At 57.0% G+C, this 25,919-nt stretch overlaps 1 protein-coding gene across 1 annotated transcript; it reads right to left on the reverse strand.

The window, feature by feature from the left end:
- Positions 1–587: 587 nt before the first annotated feature.
- GGT5 (gamma-glutamyltransferase 5) lies at positions 588–24,326 on the reverse strand. The gene is made up of 13 exons (XM_036736834.1): positions 24,222–24,326; positions 23,459–23,648; positions 16,365–16,495; positions 15,687–15,782; positions 14,054–14,246; positions 11,319–11,476; positions 10,112–10,258; positions 8,014–8,150; positions 7,091–7,287; positions 6,310–6,416; positions 2,103–2,221; positions 1,514–1,624; positions 588–1,307 (listed from the first exon to the last, which is right to left on the reverse strand). The coding sequence occupies exons 2-13, from the start codon at positions 23,626–23,628 to the stop codon at positions 1,158–1,160; spliced, it is 1,716 nt and encodes a 571-aa protein (XP_036592729.1). The 5' UTR covers positions 23,629–23,648; positions 24,222–24,326; the 3' UTR covers positions 588–1,157.
- Positions 24,327–25,919: the final 1,593 nt, after the last annotated feature.

The following is a 25,919-nucleotide window of genomic DNA, read 5'->3' on the forward strand; positions in this document are numbered from 1 at the left end:
TCCCGGCAGGTCCACAAACACTAACCTCAGGCTATTGGCCATTCTTTCTCTGGCTGTTCCCCAGGCCTGGAATGCTCTCCCTCCCTCCCTCTTCTGCCTCCTGGCTCCCCCCTCCCCCCATCCTTTTCCGCTCAGTTCCATCTAAACACCCACCTCCTCCAGGAAGTCATCTCCAACCCCTCTGGCTTCTATGCATTCTGTAGTTAGTCTGGACATTGCTGTTTGCTGGTCTCCTCCGTTAGATTGAGATTTCCTTGAGGGCAGGGACTGTCTTTGGCCTTTCTTTGTATGCCTAGTGCTTAACATAGTGTTAAGCACATAGTAGGTGCTTAATGGGGTGGAGGCTAACTCTGTGGTGCAGAGGATAGAACTCCCAGCCTGGAGTCAGGAGGACTTGAGTTCAAATTTGACCTCAGACACTTAATTAGCTGTGTGATCCTGAGCAAGTCACTTCACCCTGTTTGCCTCAGTTTCCTCATCTGTAAAATGAGCTGGAGAAGGATTGCAAGCCCCTCCAGTATCTGTGCCAAGAAAACCTCAAAGAGGATTGGGAAGAGTGGACAGAAGTGGGGATGACTCAGTAACACTCAAGGTCCTTAATCAATGTTGAAGACTGAGTAGATATGACAAATATGAGCCTCTGGGCATGGCCACCCTGCTGTGACCCGTGGTCCATGAGCCAGGGCAGCTGGGGACTCTCCAAGAATGGCAGCCCCCTGAGGGGAGGCCTCCCAAATTTAGACCAGGCTGGTCCTAGCCTTGGACTTCATTGGCCCAGTTCTGCTAGCCCAAGGTCCCAGCCACTCCCAAGGATATACAGGGATGGTTGACATCACCCCTCCTTCTTTCTTATCTTTCTCTAAAAATCCAGCTCAGGAAGTGAATGTCACACCCACCAGGTCCAGGGAGGGGGAGGAGGAAAAGACTCTGGCCCCCCAGCTGTCACCGCTCTGGGTAAGCCCTGCTGACCGCTGCAGCCCCAGTCTGATGGCTCCTGAGCTGGTGGAACAGGCAGACAGACCCAAGGAAGCGCCATGACTGCTGGTGCCACAGCTGGCTTCTTGCTGCCTGGTGGGCCAGGTCTCTGGGACGGCATGCTTGTTGACTCTGATGTGGAAGAGCTGGCAAGGTGAGCATGGGTGGGGTCTAGCCCTGGCTCAGTAGCCAGCTGCCTCCCCCAGCTTCCTCTCATCTGATTCGGCATAAATGCAGCCCAGCCTGTCTCTGGCCACGGCCTGCACCACGTTCAGCCAGAAGGAGAAGTTTTCATACTCATGTCCACGGTTAATGAGCCCATCCTGGACTTCCTGCAGCAGGAGGCAGTCGGCAGAAAAGACTTGGCCTGAGGCTTGCCAGATGCCTTCTTCCCTCCCATATCCATGAGTAGGTCCCCTTCTCCACCCTGGCAGCTAGCTGGGGATGAGGGTACCCCAGGACACCCCAGGACACCTGAGAGGTGGCACACCAGGGAAACCAGGCCCAGTGGGGCAGGGCTGGGGTCCTGGAGACTCACCTTGTCAAAGCCTGGCTCAAACAGAGCCTTGGTTGTGGGACTCACATAGAGGATCTTTGCTTTGATGGCTTCATGTAGATCCAGACCAAACCACAGGTTGTTCATGATGGCCTGGGGACAGGAGGGAGTGGCAGCAGCGATGGGGACCCTGGACACTGACCAGGAGATCAGGTACCAGGCCACAGCTGCCAGGCAGCAGATGCCAGACACTGGGCAAGGCAGGCCTGTGCTACCAGTGGTCTTCCACAGTGTATAGCTGGAAAAGCCCTTAGGCATTACTGAGCATTGCTGGTGCCCTTGCTCACTCAGGTGGGCCACAGCAGCACCAGAACCCTAACCCAGCTAACCCATCCTAGCAGGGGACACCAGGCCTTTATCAGGGGGCATCAGGAATCTCGGCTAAGGAGAACTTCGTGCCTTAGGCACGTGAGGCAAAAGGTAGGGCTGATGTTGCAGACACATGGGGAGGGATTGGGCACCCCCCCCCAACCCCAGCATGTGATCTGCCACCTCTAGGTTGCCTGGGGATAGGCATAGACACGGGGTGGGGCTCAGGGAGGGCAGGGACAAACATGGCTGACTCACTCACCAAGGCTGTGGCTGGAAGGATCAATTGCCCTCCAGAGCCTCCAATCACCAGCTTGGACTTCTGATCTTTGGAGATCAGGATGGATGGTACCATGGAGGAGGGGGGCCTTTCCCCTGGAACTGATAGAGAGATTCTACCTCACTGACCAGCAATCCTTCCTTGGCCTCTCAGAATCCCCAGGAAGAGAAGACTGGAGGGACTTCTCAGGGGCTTCCTCCCCTAAGGGGGAATTCCAGCACCCATTGTAGCTGGGAAAGCTGCTCCCATTGCCCAGCTCCGAGGGCTCAAGGTAGCAAAAACTGTCCTCTGCAGTCTCCACAGGGGGGAAGGGGAACCCTGTGACCAGAGGCAAAGCCCTGCTGCTGTCTTGGGGACAGCGACCAAAGAGCTTGTGGATTGTGTTCAACCAGAGTGTCTGCCTTTGGCGGAGAGCTCACCCCTCTGCTGCTGATAACTGGGATTTGGCACCACCGGTGGGGACCTTGCAGAAGAAACTTGGTGTTTCACCTGCAGTGGGTTTGGGGAGAATATAATTGGCTCTATTTGGGGCATCGTGTACTGGCATTCCATTTCTTTCTACCTCCCTTCCCTCAGTGGAAGGACTCTGAATAGTGCCAATGACTCATCCACCTTTATTTTGTCCGGCACTTAGTAGGAGTTTAGAAAATGCCAGTGAACTAGCTGACTGATAAGAAGATTCTGCTTGAGCTGCTTATGAGCAGAGGCCAAGAGATGGGAGGTGAGTGTCCTGGGGAGAAGAGCCAAGGATGGCTGTCAGGATTGCAGAGTGCAGGGCAAGGAGGGATCTCCATCTTCCCTGGGTTCTAGGGGCAGTCCCAAGGGACTGGGGGTGTTCTACTGCCACTGCTCAGAGGCTCCCACCAGCACACCTCCCTCTGGATGATCCATTGATATCTCAGAGCTAGCTGGATTCAATTAGCTTTCAGAAACAGGTATTTGCTAAGGTCGTATAGTAAGGCTACATCTCCAGAACATCTCCTCAAAGTGGGACATACTCCCTCACAGGTACAGAGTGCAGGGAGCTCAGAAAGGAAAGGGGATAATTCACAGCTCCTGGGTGGAGAGAAATCCTTTTCTGCCCATTGAGGGTCATCCCAAAGTTCTCCTTCAGTAGGCTGGGCTCTTCTAGTCACAGCATCTATCTCATCCTTGGCTCCTGGTGTAGACGCTATGGATAGTCATGCCTGTTCCCAGGACGCTGCCAGGACCCCCACGAGAAGTCCAGAATCTTCTGATCTCCTGAGGTTTGTGTGGTCATTCTCTGGCCAAAGAAGGCAGGGGGACACAAAGAGGCAGACTGTCCCCTGACCCAGATCTCTGTCACTCCAGTATTGGGTCTTCCAGCCAATTGCTCTTGTATCCGAACCCCACAAAGTGAGACTGAGTATATGTAAGGGATCCCCACATACTTCCTGTGTGGTCCGCTTTTCCTCCTTCCAAATAACTTGAGGATTTGTCATGCCTCTGATTGACTGATTCAGAAAGGGTGCTGTCACCTGATAAAGTGGGGTGGGGGCCCAATTATTCATCGACTCCTCAGCTTTACATTTTCTCCTCCACTCCCTCCTACCCATGACATTGACTCTTTGCTGCCCTCAGCAAACCTGGTAGAATGAGCTTGGCAACAGCCCTAGATCCAGAGAGCTCGTTAGCAATCTGGGCAAGTTTAGGGCTTCTGGATGGTCTTCCTTAATGTTTTGTTCCAAAGAGGTTCAGGGAAAGTCTGTGGGGCACAGTCCAAGATCACAGTCCGTAATTAACATTCGTCCACATCCCTCCAGGTCCACAGCAGCACAATTTAACAAATGATCATTTTGTAAAATTCTAATAGGTTTAGGGCTGGCCTTGGTGATTGCAAACAGTCCTCTGGGACCCAGAACATAACAAGGAGAAGAAAAACAGGAAAAGAAAATCAAAGCTCCTTTCTTTCTCAGAAGGAAATCTTGAAGTCCCTTGGGCATATCGAGCTCTCTCCATGAGGATGAGGAGCTGTAGGATCTCCCAGAAGTTACCCCTCCCCCTTCAGAGGAGGAAACAAACTGACCCAGTGAAAATTCTTCCATCCCTTTCACTGTTCGGTTATTTTTCAGTCATGTCCAACTCTTCCTGACCCATTTGGGGTTTACTTGGCGCAGGTACTGGAATGGCTTACCATTTCCTTTTCCAGCTCATTTTACAGGTGAGGAAACTGAGGCAAACAGCGTTAGGGTGACATGCCCAGGGTCACCCAGCTAGGAAGTGTCTGAGGCTGAATTTGAACTCAGGACAGCAGGTCTTCTTCATTCCAAGCCCAGTGCTCTGTGTACTATGGTGCCACCTAGCAGTCTATGCTCGCCACGTCCCTGTGCCTTAGTGCATTTCAAAATTCATTTCCTCTGGGTCCTTGTACTAAATGTCAGAAGACTTTGGCCCCCTGGGGGTCCTGGGAACAGTGATGACTGTCGGCAGAGCCTACAACGGGAGCCAAGGACATCTCTGGTTCTCCCCAGGGGGTCTTTGCCACTGTGTGGGCAATCTGAGTGGAGTTCTTAACTCACCTCTTAATAGGACGAGAGAGTTTGATCAAAGAGAAAAGTCCTCCAAGAGGGGTGGGGCTCCCCAAAGGGCTTAAGCCCTGAGGCTGGGCTCCTTGGGACTCCTGAGCCAGTGGGCAAACCTTATCCTATGGATCAGAAGGAGCTCCAGAAAGCTGCCTCGATGCACGTCACAATCGGGCAAACCTCCTGGGTCTGCTTCAGCATAAGATGGGTGAGGGATCAGGGGCAAACTGCTGGCTGTTGGCATTCAGGGCCTGGGCACAACACTAAACAAATATTGCACAAGCATCCAAAGAGGCAAAAGTCTGACTTGTAAGGAGACACAGGGAAACAACTTGCCACTCCTCAGTCATAGTTTAAAGGAAAAGTGGAGGAGTTGTATCGTTTTTTCCTCTTGGACCCTGGAATCTAGGCTATCCATTAACCAGAATCTCAAGTGCAGAATCTCTCTCTGGATCTCAGCAAACACGACAAGATGAGACCCATTCTCCCCCTACCCCCCCAACCCTGGTGCAGCCCAGGGTCTGGGGCTGCCATCCCCAACCCCCCTTCTCTGGGCGGGCTGAGTACCAAACAGCAGCAAAAGGGAGCATCCCACAGGCACACGCAGAGCCCAGGGGAAAGGAGACGGCCGTGGGGCAGCTCATCTCTCCTGCCTGGAGACGAGTCCTCCTTCGGGGTCTGGGGACATTGCTGGGATGCCCATAGGAAGTTCAAAGTCTTCTGCTATTCAGAGGTTGTCAAGGCTGGGGCGGAGACAGAAACTCTTCTTTCCACCTCTCCCCAGAAGTGATCCCTTCTCTTCAGGCTGGCTGGACAGATCTCTCCTCCAGGACAGCTGGACCCCCAAACACTCCAAAAGCCGGGTTCTGAAGTGGCTTGCTGTTTTATCCAAGCCCCATAGGGCCTGACCGAGGCTCCTCAACAGACCCCAATACTGTCCGGTTCCTATAGAGTCATTTCATTTCAGCGTGTGGCTTCACCCCTTTCAAATCAATTAAGTGCCTAGTTACATGCCTTACATTTTTGGCTAGAGGGGAGTAGGATGGGTGATTGACCAATCGCCCCACCATCTACATTAAATGTCTCCCATAAGGCTCTGGCATTTAAGACATAAGAGGAATTAATACAAATGTCTAAGACCAAGGACCATTCCCCAATGGATACATGGTTGAAGGATATGAACAAACCAATCTCGAGAGAGGAACTGCAAATTGTTGGCCAAGATAAGAGAAATTATTCCAAATCACTAATAAGAGAAGTATAACTCTAAACGAGGACCTGAGGTTTCACCTCACATCCAACCAATTGGCAAAGACACCTTCAGATGACAAGAGTCAATGTGGGAGGGGCTGTGGAAAGACTGACATGCTAGTACACTGCTGACAGAGCTGGGGATTGGCCAGACCATTCTAGAAGGCGATTTGGGATCATGCTTTTAAAAAGTGACCCAGAGAGGCCTTGGCTAGACGTGTGTCCCAAGGAAGATGCTTAATGTGGTTTTTTTCCTAGAGAGCCAATTGTAAAATATTTACCTGCCTATGAGCACACCTTTGGCTCCAGGTGTGTCCCTCCTCATCCCAGGCTCCTCTGGGTCCAGGAAGGGCTCTAGGCACCTGTCTACACACACAGTAGGTGTTTGGTCTTACCTGGATCCAGCAGCTTGCTGGAGCCTGGAGCTGTCCTCCAGCAGAGGTCCAGTAGTTGGTTGTTGAGAATGAGGCCAGTCTTTGGAGAGTACACCATGGAGCCAAACCTGGGTGGACAGAAGTAGGGCCCTTCGAGGCTCCTGCCTCCTAAGGGAAGCCTACCCTGATCTCCCTCTGCAGATTTCCAGGAGCCCACATTACTAAGTAGCTGCTTCTCTGGACACACACCCAGCCCACCAGGAGAATGGAAGGTCCTTGAGGGCAGGGACTCTGTCCTGAGTAACTGACTCCTCTGTGTCCCTGGAGGTGCTTATAAGCTCAGTCCTTTCTCCATCCAGGCAAATGAAGAGCACAGCGACCCCCTCCTCCCAGCCAGTTCGTGTGGTTTGTGGCTCAAACCCTGGTCATCCTTCAGGGGGATCCCTGTCACCTTAAGACAGGATGGTCCTCATGGGACAGATGCAGACCCCCAGGGACCTTGGTTCCTAGCCATTCTAGCTTTGTGGAGGCTATGCCACCAGAGCCTTCTAGAGCCCACAGCTCATAGGGTGGGATGAGGGGCTGTATTTTTGTGGGGGGGTCCTTGCACAGGAAGGTTATTGATAATGCCTGGAATGGTGCCCCTACCCCACTAGCTGCCCCTAGCCTCTGCTCCTTCCCCCTCGTTTCAGAGGATGGGAAGCCCTCCCTCTGCTCAGCCAAGGCTAATCCCTTCCTCGTTGACTCAAGCCCATCCTCAACCCCTGCCCTCCCCTTCCCCAGGCAGGCCTTCTGTACTCACGGTGCGTTGATGGTGCTGGTGGCAGACACGGCACTGCCATCCGGGCCCAAGATGGCCACATGGGAGGTACCCATCTCCTGTCCCCCCATGCTGGTCAAGCTGAGATTGTAGTAGCTGGGTGTGTGGTTGCCCTGGGGGCCAATCAGGTCCCGGACCTTCTGGGCTAGCTCCTCGGTCAGTAGGTCCAGGTACACATCCTACATGGGGCCAGAGGGGCAGGTGAGACCCTGGGAGCCTTGTCTCAGGACCCCCAGAGGGGATCAGAGCCACCTCCCTACACACACACTTTACAGACCAGAAACTGAGGCAGCCCAGGGAGGGCAAATTCATGCCCAAAGTCACACTGGGAGGAAGTCTCAGCTTGACTGAGTAAGTGGGAGAGTGGGCTCCAGCCAGTCAGCTCCACCAAGTTAGGGACCTTTGTGGGGCCAACCCCCTCTTTGACAGCAAAGGATTGAACCCAGGTCCACTGAGTACAGCCCCGGGGCTCCCTCCCTGCTTTGGGGCACTCTGGGAGAATGACTAGGGGGCCAGCAGGGGTTCACTTGGTAGGGAGAGTGTGTGTTTTGGGTTCAAACCCTGCTGGCCCAGGCTCAGGACCATGGACACTGCCACAGGAGTGGCCAGTGCTGGATAGCCCCACAACTGGAGACACTGGAGCCCTGGTCTCACAGGGACCCAAGAGCAGAGAGGGCTCGGGTGGGAGACCTCAACTGTCCCAGCCTCTGCACAGACACTGCCCTTCTCTTTCTCCTCCTCAGGAAGAGGCCATGGGCAACCAGCTTGGAGCTCCAGGGCTCAGTCATCCACTCTCTGTGTGACCTTGGGCCAGTCCCTGCTTATCCTGAGCCTCAACTTCTCCCCCTGTAAAATCAGGGCCTCGAGTTTGGGCCACCCTCCAGGCTCCTGCTCCGGGTCCTCACCGGGGGCTCTGGGTAGCTTCGAGGATCCCGCAGCTTCCATTTGAGTCCACTGGCAAACTTCAGGGTCTCCAACACTCGGTGGTAAGTGTTGACCTTCCCCTGGAGCTGGGCCAGGGCGTCCTGGGGGAATTGAAAACCTGGAAGCAGAGGGAGAGGATGGTGCCGGTGCCCCCTGGGCTACCAGGATGGGCCGGGCTGGGCTGCAGGAGGCTCCTGGGATCTCCAACCCCTTCCCAGCACTGGGACCATGCACCAGCTTCCACCGCCACATTGTGGCCATCCCAGGAACTGCGCCTATCCAGAGGAGCTACCTGGCCAGGAGAGAGACCCCCAGCCCCACGTTAGCCCCTGCCTGGCCCTCCCCCTCCTCCCCCATGTCCTCCAGTGAGCAGAGAGCTCAAAAGAAGGAGGCCCTTAGGAGATAGAAGACAGTGTCCAGAAAATGCCAAGATGGGGAGTCACCAAGACCCGGGTCCCGCTGTGTGAGCAGGACCTCGGGTGAATCACGTCAGATGGAAAATGGGGACATAAATCCTGTCCCTACCTCCCTCACAAGGTGGGTGCTGAGGAAAAACCCTCCGAGAGCCTGGGCAATGAGTCATTTGTATGGGTTCATGCCTCATTTGAGCAGGCATCCTTTCATCAGAGCCTAGCTGAGACACCTCAGGGACCATCCAGACCAGCTCAATCTGAACAGGAATCTGTCCCCACTACAAGCCTCTGGAATACCTCCAGTGACAGGGTGCTTATTACCCCCCTTCTCTCCTCTGACACTGCCCTTGCCCTGGTGAAGACCCTCATCTCCTCAGGCTTGGACTATTGAAATAGCTGGGGTGGGAGGGCGTTGTCTGCCTGCTGACCCCAACCCCAACCCGTCATTCACTCACCAAAGTGATTTCCCTAAAGCCCAGGTCTGGCCCTTCAGTAACTCCAGAAGCTCCTTACTGCCTCCAGGATCAAATGCAAAACGCTCATTTCGGCATTCAAAGCCCTTCCTAAACTCCTCCCTTTACAATCTTCTGACACCTTCCTCCCCACCCCCACCCCCCATGGACTCTGAGATGACAGCGCCTCCCGCCATCCCACCAACAGCCCCTCGGTCTCTGGGCATTCTCTCTGGCACACCCGCCCAAACTGCTTCTATCACTGACCGCCCCGGATTCCTGGAAGTCTCAGCTCTGATCCGCCTCCTCCAGGAAGCCTCCCCAGCTCCTCCGAATCCCAGGGCAGGGCCTTGTTGGCCTTTTTGTGTGCTTAGCATGGTGCCTGGCACACAGTAGGAGGTTAACTAATGCTTGTTGACTCGTCCCTCCAGGTAACGCACTGCAGATCCCAACAAACCCTCCTGAGGACTTCACCTCGAGCTTCACAGAGACGATGGAGGGCAGGAGGGAACAGCCATTTATTGAGCACCTACTAGTGCCAGCCCCTGCGCTACACGCTTTCCACCTCTGATCCCCTCTGACCCTCACAACAGCTCTGTGAGGGAGGCATCACTATTACCTCATTTGACAGGTGAGAAAACTGAGACAGGCAGCGGGTCTCGCCCTGAGGCTGGATTGGAACTCAGTCTTCCCGACTCCAGGTCCAGTGCGTCGCTACGGGGTGGTCCCTGTTCTCCCTTCTCTGCCTCAATCACCCCTAGACGTCGCCCCTCCCTCTCTCTTCCTTTCCACGTCTCAAACCCCTCTCCTTGCCCAGGCCCACCCCCTCCCTCTCCGCACCTCCAGCAGTGACCCCCATGGCAAAGGGTACCTGGGAGGCGTCTGGGAGGGAGAGGCAGAGATCCGTGCTCAGCGCGCATTTTGGGTTAGAGCTTACAGTCTCCGGGGGCAGGAGGAGCAACCAGGAGAGCATCTCCGCTCCAGCCTCAGTGGGAGCAAAGACCAGGGGGTGGGGGTGGGGGGCACGTGAGCCCCGCCTTCCTCCTTCCTCCGCCCCCTCCCCTCCTAGCTCCCTTCTCAGCCTCGGAGAGATCTAGGCAGACCCTGCCCTCGGAGAGCTTACAGTCTCCAGAGGTGGGAGCAGCCGAGAGAGACCACAGCCTCTGCCAAGGCAGGTGGGCACGTGAGTCCCGCCTTCCCCACTCCCGGCTCACCTTTGAGCACATTGAGGACAAAGCTGAGTACGGCTCCTCCTGCGGGGGGTGGGGGCGAGTACAGAGTGTAGTCCCCCAAGCTCAGGGTCAGAGGCTTGACCACCTCGGCCTGGAAGCTGGCCAGATCCTCCTTGGTTAGTACGCTCCCTGAGTGGGGGAGGGGGACAGGAGGCAGAGGGGTCACTTCTGCGCCCTCTCCCCGCCCCATCACTTGTCTAAGAGCTCTGGGTCTCCTCCGAATCCCCCGACCCTCAACTGTTAGTCTTTGATGCCCGGCCTTCCTCCAATTGGCGCTCCCCCCCATACCCCCTCCCCCAAGGACTGTGCAGAGGACCCTGTCCTCCTCCTCTCCCAATGCCGCCATGGCTGAGCTGAGTGACAGCTCAGCCCCCCAGGGACAGGGAGGACCTGCCCGCCTCCAAATGCCTGGCACACACCCAGTAGGCACTTAATAAATGCACGGCTGACCTACTGACCGACCTCCTGCCTTCCCAGCATCAGTCTCCCTGGTGAGGAAGGGCCAGGAATCAGGTGGGAGGGAGGAGGGACCCCCAGCGGGGTCTCAGGACACAGCCCGTCACCTTCCCGAGAGGCTTTCATTCTAGGATCTCAAAGCACATTCTCCCCCAAGTCCCCTGTGCCCCTCTAGAGGGAGTACAGACACTGAATAGACGGTGACTTTCTCCACTGCACCTGGTGCTCCTTGGTGCCTTGCCCCGACCTGCTTCGAGCCCAGCGATGGCCCCACTTTGGGCTGACCATGTGCATGGGTCAGTGGCAGGGCTGGGATGGAGAGGGTTGGGTTCTGGGCTCCTAGATGGAAGGAGCCTGGTGTGTCTGGTGCAGCAGAACCAGCCCCAGATGGGTCACAAGGCTGGGCTTGGGGTCTGGCTGGTGGCTCCCGGGACCCTGACAAGGGACCTAATTTCTCAGAGCCTCAGTCTCCTCTTCTGCGAAATGGGACTAATTATATTTGTCCTCCATCTTTCGCTAGAGGAAAGCACCTGCAAACTATGACCAGGGGCTGGGATGCTCCTGGGTGCTTTGAGATCCTAGGATGAGATTTCCTGCTTGGGGAGGTCTTGGGGCTATAAGGGCATGGCCTTTCTGGAGAAACAGCCCGTGGCAGCAGAGGCAGCCTGGGAAGAGGCCTGGTGTGGGGGGCACCAAGGAGGCCTTGAGTCAGGGTGCGAGGCCAGAAGCCCACCTTCCATGGCGAGGTCAGCCAGAAGGTCCTCAGCCAGAGCACCCTTGTAGAACTCATCGGCGCCCTTCTCGGCCACAGCGTCCAGGGTGTGCTCCAGAGCCGGCCACAGCAGAGGCTCGCCCTCGGCCAAGGGCTTCTTTCCATTGAAGAAGACGTGACTAGGAAGGCAGAGGGTAACAGCCCCTGGTTGTCAGGGGCACAGAGGGCACTGAAGCCCCAAGAGGACATGAGACCTGCCCAGGGTCACATGGTGACTCAGCAGCAAAGCCTGGGTTGGACTCCATCAGGGCCAAGTGTCACATTACAGTGTCCCGGGGACAGGGTCGATCTTTGCCAGAACCATTCAGAGAGGTCAATGCCTCCAGCTGGCCACCTCTTCCTTCTCTTCCTCCTCCTTTCCCCCTCTTCCTCTTCCTCTTTCTCTCCCCCTCCTCTTCCTCCTCTTTTGCCCCTCCTCTTCCTCCTTCTCTTCCTCTTCCCCTCCTCTTCCTCCTCCTTTCCCCCTCCTCCTCTTCTTCTTCTTCCTCCTCCTCTCTCTCCTCCTCCCCCTCCTCCTTTCCCCCCCTCCTCTTCTTCTTTCTCTTCCCCCTCCTCTTCCTCCTCCTTTCCCCCTCCTCCTCTTCCTTTCCCCCCTTCTTCCTCTTTCCCCCCTTCCTCTTTCCCCTCCTCTTCCTCCTGCTCTTTCTTCTCCTCCTCTTCCTCCTCCTTTCTCCCTCCTCCTTTCTCCCTCCTCCTCTTCCTCCTCCTCCTTCTCCTCCCCCCCTTCTTCCTCCCTCCTCCTCCTCCTCCAACCTTCAAAGGTCAGGGTACTGCTGACCTTCCCTCCCTACTTTGGTCTCTCTTCTCCCTCCTCTTCCAAGGCTGGTACCTCCTCTCCTGAGGCTCCCCTTCCCTCTCTGCTCACTCCTTTTCTGTCTCCTAGGTAAGATTTGCATCTTCTCCTTGAGCTTTTAGTGTGGGTGCCCCCCAGGGCTCTTTCTGGGTCCTCTCCCTTGGTTATCTCTCTTATTCCAGCCTCTTTGCAGATGATTCGCAGGATCCCATCTCCAGCCCTGGCCTGTCTCCTGAGGTCCGGACCTGGTCCTGTCTGTCCTGGCTGCCAGCTTCTCCTTCTGGCCTCCTGCTCCTCCTCACATCCCACCTGTTCCCAAATCTTCTCTGATCTGGCTCTGCAGCCTCCTGTAGCCACCACCAGCTCAGGGCAGGTTTTCCCACCTCCATCCTCTGCCCTCCAATCCAGCTTTTGGTCACTCAGGAGACTCCTTGTCACACAGTGATGGGCTCCCAAAGCCCCTCTCACATCTATGTTGAAGACTGGCTATCGCCTCCTGTCCCCAGATTCCTCGATTTAGAATTTGTCTTTTAGAACCTGGCACCCCCTCATCTTGCCTGGCCCCCTCTCGTCTTGCCTGACATCCCCTCACCTTCCCTGGCAACCCCTTGTCTTCCCTGGTACCCCTTTATCTTCCCTGACACCCCCTCATCTTGCCTGGTGCCCCCTCATTTTGCCTGGCATCCCCTCATCCTGCCTGCTGCCCCCTCATCTTGTCTGGTGCCCCCTCATCTTGCCTGATGCCCCCTCATCTTGCCTGTCACCCCTTCATCTTGCCTGTCACCCCCTCATCTTGCTTGGCACCCCCTCATCTTGTCTGTCACCCCTTCATCTTGCCTGGCACCCCCTCATCTTGCCTGGCATCCCCTCATCTTGCCTGGTGCCCCCTCGTCTTGCCAGCCCCTTCCTCTTTGCTTGGGCCAAAGGGGAAATCTCTCTGCCCCCAGTCAATCTCTGAGAACTTACCAGAGCTGCTCCCTGTGCCTGGGATGTCTTCCCTCCCCTTTTCTGGCTCCTTTGCCTGCCCATCCTCTAAATCCTAGTAAAGATGATGCCACCTCCAGGAAGCCTCCCCTGACTGCTCAGTTCCCCTTCAGGCCACAGCAGCCTATTTGGCTCTCTCCAACGTCCTGGTCTCCTGCAAAGTCTCCTGTCACATTCCTCTGTCCCTCACCCAGTGAGACTGTGCGCATGGGGAGGGTCAGGGGCCACAACTTCTACATTTGGGGTTTCCTCAGCCCCCAGGACAGTGTCCTGCCCACAGGAGCCTTGTGAGGCTGCCATCTGCCGAGCTCTCTGCCCACTTTTGCCACTGACTCTCTCAGTCAATGCCCTGCTCCCCACACCAAGGACTGGTCTGAACACCGGTACCCAAGCCCCTCGTTAGCACAGGTGCCTCCTCAGGCACCTGCCTCTTCTCCTAACTGTTCTACCATCCCAGCTGAGCCCACCCTGCACTCTCTGCTCCACAATGTCTCCCCACGGGTATCCCTGGGGACCCCCACCTACAGCTGATCCAGAACAGCCCGAGGGTCCCCGGGAAGCATCTCAAGCAAGAGGCAGCTGGGACTCAGTCAGGGCTCTGCCATCTACCCATTCTGTGGCCAGGCCACTTGTGGGTAGGAGATCCTGGGAGGGGACTGTCGTGGGTGCTCCAGTCTTCATAGGGTGAGAGTGGGAAGCCTCGAGAGGCTGGTCATGGCAAGCCTTGAGTGTGAGCTCAGGCTGGGGCTGAAGAGGCTGGTGGCACATTACTGGTCAGAGGTTGCTAGAGGGAGACCCTGAGGAAGGAGACATCTAGTCTTCCTGCCCCCCACCCACCTCTCCAGTGCCTCAGTTTCCTCATCTGCAAATGAGGGGCTTGGACCTTCTGTGACCCTGCCCCAGCCCCAGCCCTACTCACCGAAGAGAGGACCTATTTATGGCCTGGGTAAGAGGGCTGTTGAGAAACAAGTTCAGGACCCTGGGGACTCGGAGGCCCTCCTGGAGGAGGCGGATGGTGGGCTTGAACAGCTGGGCCCATGGCAAGCGGCCATGGCGCTGGTGTGCTAGCTGGTAACCTCGGAGCTCTCCTGGGACTCCGATCCAATAGGCCCCTGTGTGAAAATCAGCCAAAGGCGGGAATCAGTGGAAGGACTTAGGCCGCTGGAGGGAGGAGAACGGAGCCAGCAGGCCCAAATGCCTGCAGATCCAGGAAGAGGGGATTCGTAGGATCCTCCAGTGTCTGATGAGGGAGGCACGGAGGCCAACCCAGACCTGAAAACTACACCACAACACACTCAGCAAGGAGCTGTCCAGCTGTTGCTTGAACATTTCCAGAGATGGGGAGCTCACTACCTGACCAAGTCAGCCCATTCCAATCTGGGATAGCTCCCATAAAGAGGAGGTTCAGCCTCCTTGCAGCTCCTGGCTCTGCCCTCTGGGGCCAAGCAGATGGAGGCTGAGTCCTGCTCTAAAGGACAGCCCTTCTAATCCTGAGATAGCCACCATGCCCTGCCCTGCCCACACCTCCCCAAGTCGCTGGGTTTCCTTCATTCAATCCATCACGTAGACTCTATGCAGACCTTCCCCATCCTGGTGACCCTCCTCTAGAGTCTCTCGGGCTCAGCCACACTCTTCCCAAGCACCCCTGAGCCCAGACTTTCCAGTGCAGGCTGACAGGGCAGGGTCTAGGGAGACTGTCCCCAGTCTAGTCCTGGAAGCTCTGCCCCTTCCCATGCAGCCCAAGATGGCCTCAGCTTTCACGGCTGCCAAATGGCACTGCAGACTCCTAGGGAATTTGTGGTCCACTCAGACCCCCAGCTCTGCTGCCTAACTTGATCTCCCCCACCCTATATTGGAAACTTGACTTTTTGTGCCCAAATGATCTGATACTATCTATCTCAACCCTCTGGCGTGCCGGGATCTTTCTGAATCCTCACCATGGCATTTAGTGTGTCAGCCACGCCTCCCAGCTTTGTCATCTGTAGATGACTATGCCATCCCCTCCTCTAGGTCCCTAATAAAATTGGTGAGCCACCCAGGGCCAAGCACAGATCCCTGTGGCACTCCACTGGAGACCTCCGGCCATGCTGCCAGACCTGGCATAGACCTCAGCCCTTTCTGTTTAGGCAGACACCTCTCACCCCCATCTCTATCCACCTCCTCCAGGAGAACATCTGGGAGTCTCGGTCACAGAATCCAGGTGGGAAAATCACTGAGGACCCCGGGGGACATTCTGAGAAGCTCCCTGGGAAGGGGAAGTGCCCCCTGAAGCTCCAGACTGCCACAGCCTCATGCAGAGCTCAGAGGCCATAGGGTGGTCCGTCAGGCAGGGAGACCTGGCTTTGAATTCTGCCTTGAGTCCTTAGCTGTGTGACCCTGGGCACCTCCCTGACTCAGTTTCCCTATTTGTAAAATGGGGATAATCATTGCACCTGACAACTTGGGGCATCATAGATATGGACATTACCACCCTCCTCTTCCTCCTGATTGGCCCCCGCCCCCACCCTGGGGCCCAGGGAAGGGGGGAGGGCTTCTTTGGGTGCTTGGCAGACCTTGTCCCAGTGGCATGTCTTTCTCACAGCGCTCCTGCAGAGTCAGGGGGATCATCTGGGGCACGGTTTCCCGAGCGTTGATCACTTCTATCTCTCCTGGAGACGCACAGACTGTCAGGCTTGCCCTGACCCCCACCCTTTCGTTCCCACAGCCCCGACTGAGGCTTCCCCCAGGGTCATGACCCCTGCAAGGGCCATGACTCCCTCCTCCCCCAGCCAGCTATGAAGGTATTTGGGGGAGGTGGGATCAGATTAAAAGCCCTGCCATATCTCCATTAGCTTTAATTTGGGGATGTGAGCTCCAACGTAATTGATATATGGAGCTCCCAGGTAGCAGAGGACCTCTGCCATTGCAGATAGCTTCCCTTCTGCTTAGAGGGCCCTCAGAGGTTCAGTGACTCCATCCACATCCTTCCACACTGGCTCTCCAGGTTCTTTGAAAGGTTAGGCAAGGATCTACTAGTTTCTCCCTCCCTTTATTTTTCAGAAGTGGAAACTGAGGCTGGAGAAGGGGGAGGGAGGGACAGTTCCAGGGTCAGCCCCAGGGCTCCTTCCAAGCCCTCACACTGACTACCTGAGGCCAGAGTGCCCGGAGCAGTAAGGGGGCCTCAGGATCTGGCCAGAGGCCTCGGGGCTTGGGTAGGAGTACAGCCGGGGCAGGCCTGGGACCACACTTACCTGTGCTGGCATTGTAGATGGTGAAGATGACCCCGCCTCCCAGGCCCATGCTCTGAGGGTTGAGCACAGAGGTGCAGACCAGGGCAGCGATGGCCGCGTCCACGGGGGAGCCATCGCCCTTAAGGATATCCCTGGGGGAGGCCGAGAGAAGCTGTCAGCCGTGGCCCTGGCAAGTGGCCAAGCCTGGCCAAGCCAGCCCGGGGCTCAGCTGCCTCCAGCACCAATGCTAGCCTCACTGTTCGCGATGCTTCATTGGCCAGGATGTCTGACCCAGGTGGTGCAGCAGATGGAGAGCTGGCTTGGAGTCGGGAAAATCCATTCTCAAATGCAACCTCAGACCCTGAATGGCTGTGTGACCCTGGAGAAGTCACATCTGACTCATGAGCTGCAGAAGGGAATAGCCAACCCCTCCAGGATCTCTGCCAAGAAAATCCCAGAGGGGGTCACAGACAGTCGGGCACGACTGAACAAAAGCACAGCCCTCTCGACGTGGGGGAGATGCCCTTCAGTGACTGATAGTTTAGTCGTTGGAAGGTGCCAGGGCCCGGGCCTGGCTTAGGAGTCTGGCCAAGCAGGGTAAGGTCTGGGAGTCCAGGTCCTGTGGAGATTGCCCTCAGGGAGTAGTGGTGGTAGTCATCCCTGGGCTGAGTTCAGGTGTGGGGAGGAGGGCTCAGGCCCTCGGGACTGGACCCAGGAATGGCTGGGGGGCAGGGGAGGGGAAAAGGTGGCTCTATATTGATACAGAGCTCAAAGGCTTCCAAAGCTCTTTATATGTGTAATCTTAAGAGATGGGCCTTAAGAGCTGGTATCGGCCGCATTTAACAGATGAGGAAACCAAGGCACAGGGTCAGGGTTAAATGACTTGTCCGGGTTCACACAGTGAGGAAGTATCTGAACTTGGGTGTTCTTGTCTCCAAGTCCAGCGCTCTGAGCACCTACTGTGCATTAGGCTCTGCACTCCAGGGGCCAACCTTCTCTGGGTGTGGGTGACCCCATCCGGCCTTTGAGGAAGGAGAAAAGGTCCCCCTGGAGTCCTAAAGGGAGATGCCGTCAGGGCTGAGCTTGGGAGACCCAAGCTGCTGGTGGGAGTGGGGGTTGGGAGCTCCCACAGGCTGGCCTCGCTTATCTAGACCTCCACTATCCAGAACTCAGCTCTCCTAGGACTTGGACTATCCAGAATCTGTCTCCCTTTGGCCTCCTCTGTGGAGAGCTCGGCTTGGCCAGGGAATGAGCCACCTGCTCAGGACCTTCCTTGGGAGGTCCTTGGGCCCTAGCTCCCCTCTGGGTAAGTGGAGCTGGACTCTGGGTGCTGGCCTCATCCCCCTACTTCAGGGGAAGGGGCAGGGGAGGCCAGGGAATCCAGGAAGGATGATTTCTTGGCACTGAGAGGCAGCACTGGAAGCAAAGAGCCCTGGGGAGTCCAGGCTAGTGTTGGAGGGAGTGCCGAGCCCCATTCTCCAGATGAGAAAACTGAGGCCTGAGTGACTTTGGATGGGTCATTTAACCTCTGGGAGACTCCTTCCTATAAAATGAAGGAGCTGGAGCAGGTTCCCCCGGGATCCCTCCCAGTGCAGGAGGTGGGAGCAGAGCACAACCATCACCGTGATAAGTCACTCTAAGGCGACGGAGCGCCGACAGACTTTGTCCCGCGGGGAGGGAGCTGTGCTTACTGTCCCATTTTACAGAGGAGGAGGCAGAGGCAGATGGTTAGGAAACAACTTTCCCAGGGTCTCCCGGATAGTCAGCGTCTGAGACAAAATTAGAACTCAGGTCTTCCTGACTCCTGGGTCCAAGCGCTGGCGCTGTGGTGCTCCAGGGACTGCCCCAGGGACTGCCTCGCTCTGTGACCCTGGGAAAGTCGTTGAGCCTCTGTTTTCTTCAGCTTCCTCGTCTGTGAAATGAGGGAATAATACCACCTGGCCGGACGCCGGGAGGTAATGGTAAAGTGCTTGGCCCAGCGCCCGGCACATAGTAGGTGTTCTCCTCCTCCTCAGCCGAAACGACCCTAAAGACAAGGTGAGGCCTTGTGCTCTGCTGCTGCTCCCTGAGGACTGTGGGTGGTCTTCTGAAAGTTCAGCTCCTTCGGGCCCGGGACTGCCCAGCTTTCTGCGTGCACCTCCAGAACGCGGCAGGCACGTGGGAGTGCTGAAGAAATGCTTCTCCACCCACTCGTTTACACGTTCATTCATCCACTCATTCACTCATTCATTCACTCCACAACGGGAAGGCTCCCTTCTTGAGGGAGTGACTGTGCTATTAACAGATAGGATGACTCCCTATCATGGACGTGAAGCTCTCTGCCTCTTGATTCAGGGAAAGGTGGGGCAGGGATATGAGGACACCAGGTGTCACTTAGAGGGTCACAGCTCCCTTTTTTCCCCCAGGCAGTCACCTGGGTTTCACTGAGGCTCCCTGCTGGCCCCAGACTAGTGAGCTCGGTGCCTGGCATTAGGGAGACTGTCGGGTGCCGTGGCCGGAGGTGTGCCGGTGGTGACCAGGACTGCAGAAGAAGACCAGGACAGGAGCACCGGGGTTGTTGGCTGTTGTGACTCCCAGTAGCCTGTAGCCTGGCTGAGTGGACTGGAGCCAGGGACAAGGAGACTCCTTCTCTGTGCTTCCCTGTCCTCCCTCATATCCTCTAGCCTGGACACACATCACTACCCACTGGCCCATTCCTTTCCCACCATCTTGGAGCCTGAGGATCCCCTTGGGAGGGTGAGTGGAAGAGTTAGCTTCAGGAGAGGTTGGAGGCAGAGCACCCCATGGGGGGAGGGGAAGGATGCTGAACCCTACGGTTAGTAAATTGTATGGCCAGAGATGGTGAGGCTGCATGTGGGTGGAGGGAAGAAAGGTGGTCATTCAGACTGAGAAAAGAGCTGCTAGATGTGGTGTCCAGTGGGAGGTGGAACTATAGATCCCACCTTTTTATTGTGTGGGGAAACATTCTACCTCCTCCCCACTGGGCCCTGCAGTGGTGGGTGAGCAGTGCAGGTGTTGGGGTCCTCTGGTGGCCCTCTGGAGGGGACCACGCCTGTTCTGCATTCACCTCCCCTTGTAGCAGCTCAGAAGGAGCGTGTTGGGCCATTGCTACCACTGCAGGGTACCCTGGAGTCCACACAAAGTGGTCCATGAGCATTGGACAGAGAGGCTGAGATGATGTTAGCCCAGGACACAAGAAACGTTACTTTAGGTGATGATGGTGGCAGTAGTGGGTGGTGGTGGTGGTGGTGGTGTGTGTGTGTGTGTGTGTGTGTGTGTGTATGTGTGTGTGAGAGAGAGACAGACAGACAGAGACAGAGGGAGACAGAGACAGAAATACAGACACACTGAGAAACAGAGAGGGGCAGTGGGAGGGTCATGAGACTCGCCAGGGCCCAAGGGTACCACATATACCAGCTGAAGTTAATGTCAGGGTACAGGGCACCCAAGGGTCCCCAGGTGGTGTTAGGGGAGGGAGCAGCCCCCATGTCACAGGCTTGTGCCTACCAATGACAGGGGAAACAAAAACAGGGTCACTGGGAGTTGAGCTGTCTCCAGGTACTTTACGGTCCTGGCTGTGGCCGATCCCAAATCAGGGGAGGACTGGAAACCACCTTGAATGTCCAGGGATACCCCTATCTTCCCAGGTTCAGGGCCAGCTGGCAGGAGGCCAAGGGAGGGCGAGGGCAGGGCAGGGCAGGGCAGAGCCAGGAGCCCTACCCCTGCCAGTCAGTCCCAGAGGGCTCCAAGGAGGAGGTGGCAGGGGGATGGGAGAGGAGTCTGCCAGGCTGGGAGGCCCCAGAAACCTTGTCTTTCTAACCTAATGGCAGTTAATCGTCCCACATGCTACCTCGAGGTTGCAAGGCGCTTTCCAAATAATGTGCTATTTGGGGATGGGGGGCGCTCGGCTATCCCCATTTAACAAAAGCAGGGTCACACAGTAGAGACCGGCTCTCCTTCCAGATTGCAGACCCTAACCACGGGACCACCCGGCTGCCTCCCAAGAGTAGGAAGAATGGCTCGCCTTTCCATCTTGGGCGTTATCTCCTTGGGTCCTTCCTTAAGCTGTGGGCTGTTCTGAGGTTTTTCTGAGAGAGAGGCCCCCGCCCCCCAATAAGTGGCTGGCGTGGGGACGAGGAACACAAAGCCGCCTCCGAAAGCAGAAGACACCAACCACATGGGGCTGCCTTGGGCTAGACGCGCAAGATCTCCCCTCCCCGCAGCTGGCGGCTGGGCGTCCTGGGTCCCAGGTCCACCCCCCTGGCGGAGTCTGAAGAGAGCTGAGCGGGGGAAACTGGAAGCCAGCTACCCAGCCTCCTAGCCTAGTGATTCCTGCTCCCCATGGCCGCAGCCAGTTTCCAAGGCCAAGTCTGTGGTGGGGGTCCCTGGGGGTGGGACCAGGGGGCAGAGCAGAATGCGAGATTTAGGGCTCGAAGGCCACCGCCCTCATTTCATAGCTGAGAAAACTGAGGCCCCCGCCTCACAGCTAGTGGTGGGGCGGAGGCATATCCAGAATTCAAACCCAGGGCCACTGACTCCAACCCAGTGCTAGTTACCTGAGCGTTTGGGGCAGGGGGAGCGGGGTGGGCGGGGCGGGAAGACAGCGCGCGCGCGCGCGCGCGCACACACACACACACACACACACACACACACACACACACAGAGCCTCAGAGAGCTACATAGATTCTTTGTCCAAAACATTTTCCCACTCTGAGCCTCAGTTTACCTAGCTGTAAAATGACATTCTCCCCTTCCAGGATCGGGCTGTCAAAGGGAGCAGGACAAGGCTCCCCAGGGCAGCTCGTTTGGGGCCACCCGACATCGCCCATCTGGAGAAATCCTCCCCTGCTGAGGCCAGCAGGCACACATGTGAGCCTCGCCAAACATCTGGACATTTCCAAGGCTCAGAAGCAGGGAGGGACTCTTTCTTTTCACCAGCTGTGTGGCCTGCCCCATGGTTCAGGGGCTCAGAAAAGAGGGCGGGAGCAGGGGGAGGGTTCTGGACAGGTGAGCCCTGGTTTGCCCAAGGCATCTGACCGAGTCTCTCCTGCTCCATCCGGAAGGGCTAGAGAGGTGTGGGAGAGACCGCTGGGACAGAGGGCTGCAGGTAGGATTCAATGAGTCGTCACATCAGTGTGGAAGCAGGCGTCTAGGGGAGGGTCTGTGCCTGGCCCTGTGCTGTTAACAGCTGTATCAAGGACTCATCAAATGTACAGGTCCAGGGGTAGGGGTTTGTGAATGGCCTGTATAATAGAGTCAGGATCCAAAAAGATCCCGACAGGCTGGAGCCTTGGGCTGAATCTACGAGATGCTTCAATAGGGGTAAATGTAAAGCTTTGCACACGGGTTCAAAAAGTCACCTCCACAAATATTAGATAAGGAAGATGAGATATGACGAGACAGCAGCTGTTCTGAAGAAGCTACTGGGGTCTTTGTGGACCTCAAATTCAGCCCGAGTTTGGGCAGCAAAAACAGCAAATCTGTTCTTGGGCTGCAGTAGGGAGAGTTCCCAGGAAGAGGGAGAGCATAGTCCCTCCGTCCTTTTCCCTGATCAGGCCTTTTCTGGAGCTTGGGGGTCAGCTTGGGGCCCCATGGCTGACAGCAGAGGAGGTGACCAGCATGGGGAAAACCTTGAGTTCATGCCCAAAGAGGGGCGATTGGAGAAAGTGGGCATGCTTAGCCTGAAGGAGAGACCAAAGGCCTGTCCTCAGGAATCCCAAAGGCAGGAGTGGCTCCCACCCGGGACGCTATCCTAGAACAGAATGGGCTGCCTGTGCCAAGAGGTTTTCCAGCCCAGGCTGGATGTCCTCTCACTAGGCCTGCTCTGGGGTGTGGTCCGGGACACAGGGGTTGGATGCCGCAGGGGTCTCCTCTTGCTCTCCCAGTCCTCTGCTCTCTGTCCTTCTAAGATCCCTCTCTATCGTGGAGGCTGCTCATGTTTTAGCCCAAATCAGGGCCTGTGCCCTGATTAGAGGGGGCAAAGGAAGCCGGGGTCCTGGCCTGCATCCCCACCTGGAATCGTGGCTGAGGCAGCAGCCAGATTCTGACAGGTGATGAAAAGACAAGGTCATCCTCATTTCCTCAGGCACTGGGCTTCCATTGGAAGTCCCTCAGCCTGGCTCCAGCTGACCTCCCCAGGCTGGTGAGCCAGAGAGCTCCTTCACACACTGTCCCCAAGAATGTGCCTGAACCTGCCCCAACACCAGGCCAAGCAGGGCAGGAGGCTGTATTGGACCCCAGAGGCCTCTGGGTCACTCCTGTATTTTAGGAGGATGCCTGGCAGCTGGATGGAGGCTTGAATCAGGGAGGCCAGTTGGGAACAGGTCATTGCATTGGTCCTGCAAGAGGTGGCTGTGGGGGCAGAGGGAACCTCTGTCTAGGACAGGGCTTGGCTATGGGAAAGGTGGAGATGATCCCAGGGTCATGAAGCCGGATGACTGGGGGATGGGAGCGCCCTTGATGGAGGGTGGGGGTAGACAGCTGAAGCCTCCCTGTTCAGTGTGCTTTGGGGACATCCAGGTGGAAATGTCCCACAGGTACCTGGTAAGGGTGCCTGGAGCTCAGGGGAAAGGATGGGGCTGCAGCTCTGGGCCACGGGAGCTGCTGGAAATGAAGTGAATTAAATTTACCTCCTTCTGAGACATTCTATGCTCTGGGTAGTCAGGCCTCCCCCAGCTCTCACCTCCTGGGATCACTGGGACAAGAAGCAGCCTCTCTTTTCAGACAAATGGTGTTAGGCCCTTTCGTTTCTGATGAGTCTTTCTCATTCCTTGCCCTGGTCTTGGCGAGGGGGTCCTACAGACCAGCGCCCACCCTACTTGCCCACTGGCTGCTAGGTATGGCAAGTGGGAGCATCTGTCTTGCCAAGCTAGCCTAAGGAGACCCAAGGTTCTGGTTGGGCAGTTGGCATGGCTGTGAGCTTGCTCCTGCCCTTGAATGAGCCCAGACACAAACCCAGATACTAGTCTTGACCAAACCGGATCCCAGCCCTGAGCAAACTTGGACATTGGTCCTGAGAGAGCCCGGACAGCTGAGCCTGGACACCAAGCTGAGGAGCCAGTCCTGGGTGACCCCAGGACCCAGCCTTGGTCCTCCCAGAGGCAGCCCACACTCACCTGCCAATGTCCGAGCAGCTTTTGGTGTCAGCTGCTACAGCAGCGGTGGGATAGCTTCTCCCCAGGCACTTGCTTTGTGGGGCCAGAAGGCTGGCAAACACAATGATGGCCACCAGGACCACCAAGGCTAGCAGGACGAAGCAGGCTGTGCGACCCCCAACCTTGGCCATAGCCAGGGTGGCCTGACTTCCTGGAAGGAAAGAGCTAGTGTGAGAAGCAAGCAGGGACCTGAGCTCCTGTGGCCCCTCCTCCTCCTCCTTCCTCCCCGCTCCTCCTCCTCCTTCCTCCTCCTTCCCCCTCCTTCTTCCTCCTCCTCCTCCTTTCTCCCCCTCCTCCTCCTTCCTCCTCCTCCTCCCCCTCCTCCTTCTTCCTCCTCCTTCTCCTCCTCCTCCTCCATCTTCCTCCTCCTCCTCCTTCCTCCCCGCTCCTCCTCCTCCTCCTTCCTCCCCGCTCCTCCTCCTCCTTCCTCCTCCTTCTTCCTCCTCCTTCCTCCTCCTTCTTCCTCCTCCTTCTCCTCCTTCCTCCTCCTCCTCCTTCCTCCTCCTCCTTCTTCCTCCTCCTCCTTCTTCCTCCTCCTCCTTCTTCCTCCTCCTCCTCCGTCCTCCTCCTCCTTCCTCCTCCTCCTTCCCCCTCCTCCCCCCTCCTCCTTCCTCCTCCTCCTTCATCCTCCTTCCTCCCCCCTCCTCCTCCTCCTCCTTCCTCCTCCTCCTTCCCCCTCCTCCTCCTTCAGCCCCCAGGAATCAGGCCCCGCTGTCTCTGGTACCAGGTGGTAGAGGAGCTGCCTGGGGCAGCAGCAGCAGGCGGTGGCAGCGGGGGCAGCAGCAGCAGCAGCAGTGGCTTGCAGAGCCTGCTTCCCCTTCTGCATCCTGCCTCTGGCTCCCCTAGGGTGCAGCCCCTGCTCTGGGCGGGCAGAGGGAAGGCTTTGGTAGCTGTTCTCCTCCCATACTCTGCTGGCCAGTAGCCACCCCCAATCCTGGGCGTTTTAACCACTTCCACCCGGCCTGACCATGAGCTTCCCTCTATCCCAATCCTCCACCCAGGTGGGGGCCTTTTCTGGCCACCCCTTCATGGGCCCCCTGGCTCTAGGTCACTTTGGGCAGGTCAGTCAGTCAGTAAACCTGTATTAAGTGCCTACTGTGTGCCAGGCACGTTGCTAAGCCCCTGGGAATACAAAAAGAGGCACGAGGCAGTCTGGCAGGGAGGGGCTCACATTCTAAAGGGAGAGAGCCTGCAAACAGCCTTCTACCGACAAGCTGAAGACAGGAGGAATGGGGACTAAGACGCATCAGAAAGGGGTAAAGGTTTTCTGTAGGAGGGGTTTGGCGTGGACACGTGAAGGGAGACAGGGCAGCCCTCTCTGGGCTTCCTCACCTCCCCCTCTGGAACGTTAGCGTTTTGAGAGAAGCCTTCACTTCCTTCCGAAGCCAACTCAGGGTCACTGCCTCCTGAGGCCAATCTGTGGACTCCCCTCCCCACCCCCATCATCCTGTACACATACCCCCTCCCCCCAGCCCCTGATGGAGGCAGGGCATGGGCTGGTTCACTTTGGCCTGTGCCTGCCCAACTCCAGCCCTGCCCCAGGCACCAGGGGCCACTTGCTGCTGCTGTTTGTGGTGGCCGGGTTGGAGCTGCTGGGGACCCCACCCCCAGTCCAACACCCTGAATTCTCAGAGGAGCAGTTGAGGCTCAGAGAGCAGCTAGCACTTGCCCAAGGTAACCCAGCCAGTAAGGGCCAAGTGCCCTGGCCCCAAGAGCAGCCCTGGATTCCCTCCCTGCACTTGGAGAAGCAGGAGAGAATGGGGGAGACAGAGAAGGGAGAGGGATGCCCTGGGGAGGCTGGTGACTACCAACCAGGACGCACCAGCAGGAAGGATGACGCCCCCTCCTCCCCAGATGACCAGCTCTCCCCCATGATCACCACCCCCCACCAGCCTTTCCTCCCCAGGAACCAGACCCTGCCCCCTGCCAGCTGTCCCTCCCTCAGGGCCATCCCCCCCCCCCACCCCGCCAGCCGCCCCTCCCCCAGGGCCAGCCCCCCCCAGCCAGCCTTCCCCCCTGCAAGGGTCAGTCCCCCCCCAGGGGGCCAGCCGCACCCCATGCATTTCCGGTTTTTGACAAGGTTAATAACCCAGCAGACGCAGACATATGGCGGCCCTTGGTTCAACAAAACCAGAGCCCAGTTTTGATAAAGGATTTCGTCTTGTTCTTGTGGAGAAGATGGCAGTGGGGTGGGGCGATGGATGGCTCACCCTGCTGGTTAGGGCTTCATGCTTGTGAGCCAGGAGGTCTCCAGTGGAGTGCCCCAGGGCTTGGTGCTTGCCCTGGGCTCTTTACCCTCTGCATCAGTGACGTGGACATGCTCCTACAATTCACCGAAGGCCCCACATGGGGAGGGATGGCCAACCCCCTGAGTGACGGGGTCAGGATCCTGAAGGACTGAGTTAGACGAAATTCATTTGGG

This window comes from Trichosurus vulpecula, chromosome 1 (genome assembly GCF_011100635.1).
Source record: "Trichosurus vulpecula isolate mTriVul1 chromosome 1, mTriVul1.pri, whole genome shotgun sequence".
Classification (NCBI taxonomy): Eukaryota; Metazoa; Chordata; class Mammalia; order Diprotodontia; family Phalangeridae; genus Trichosurus; species Trichosurus vulpecula.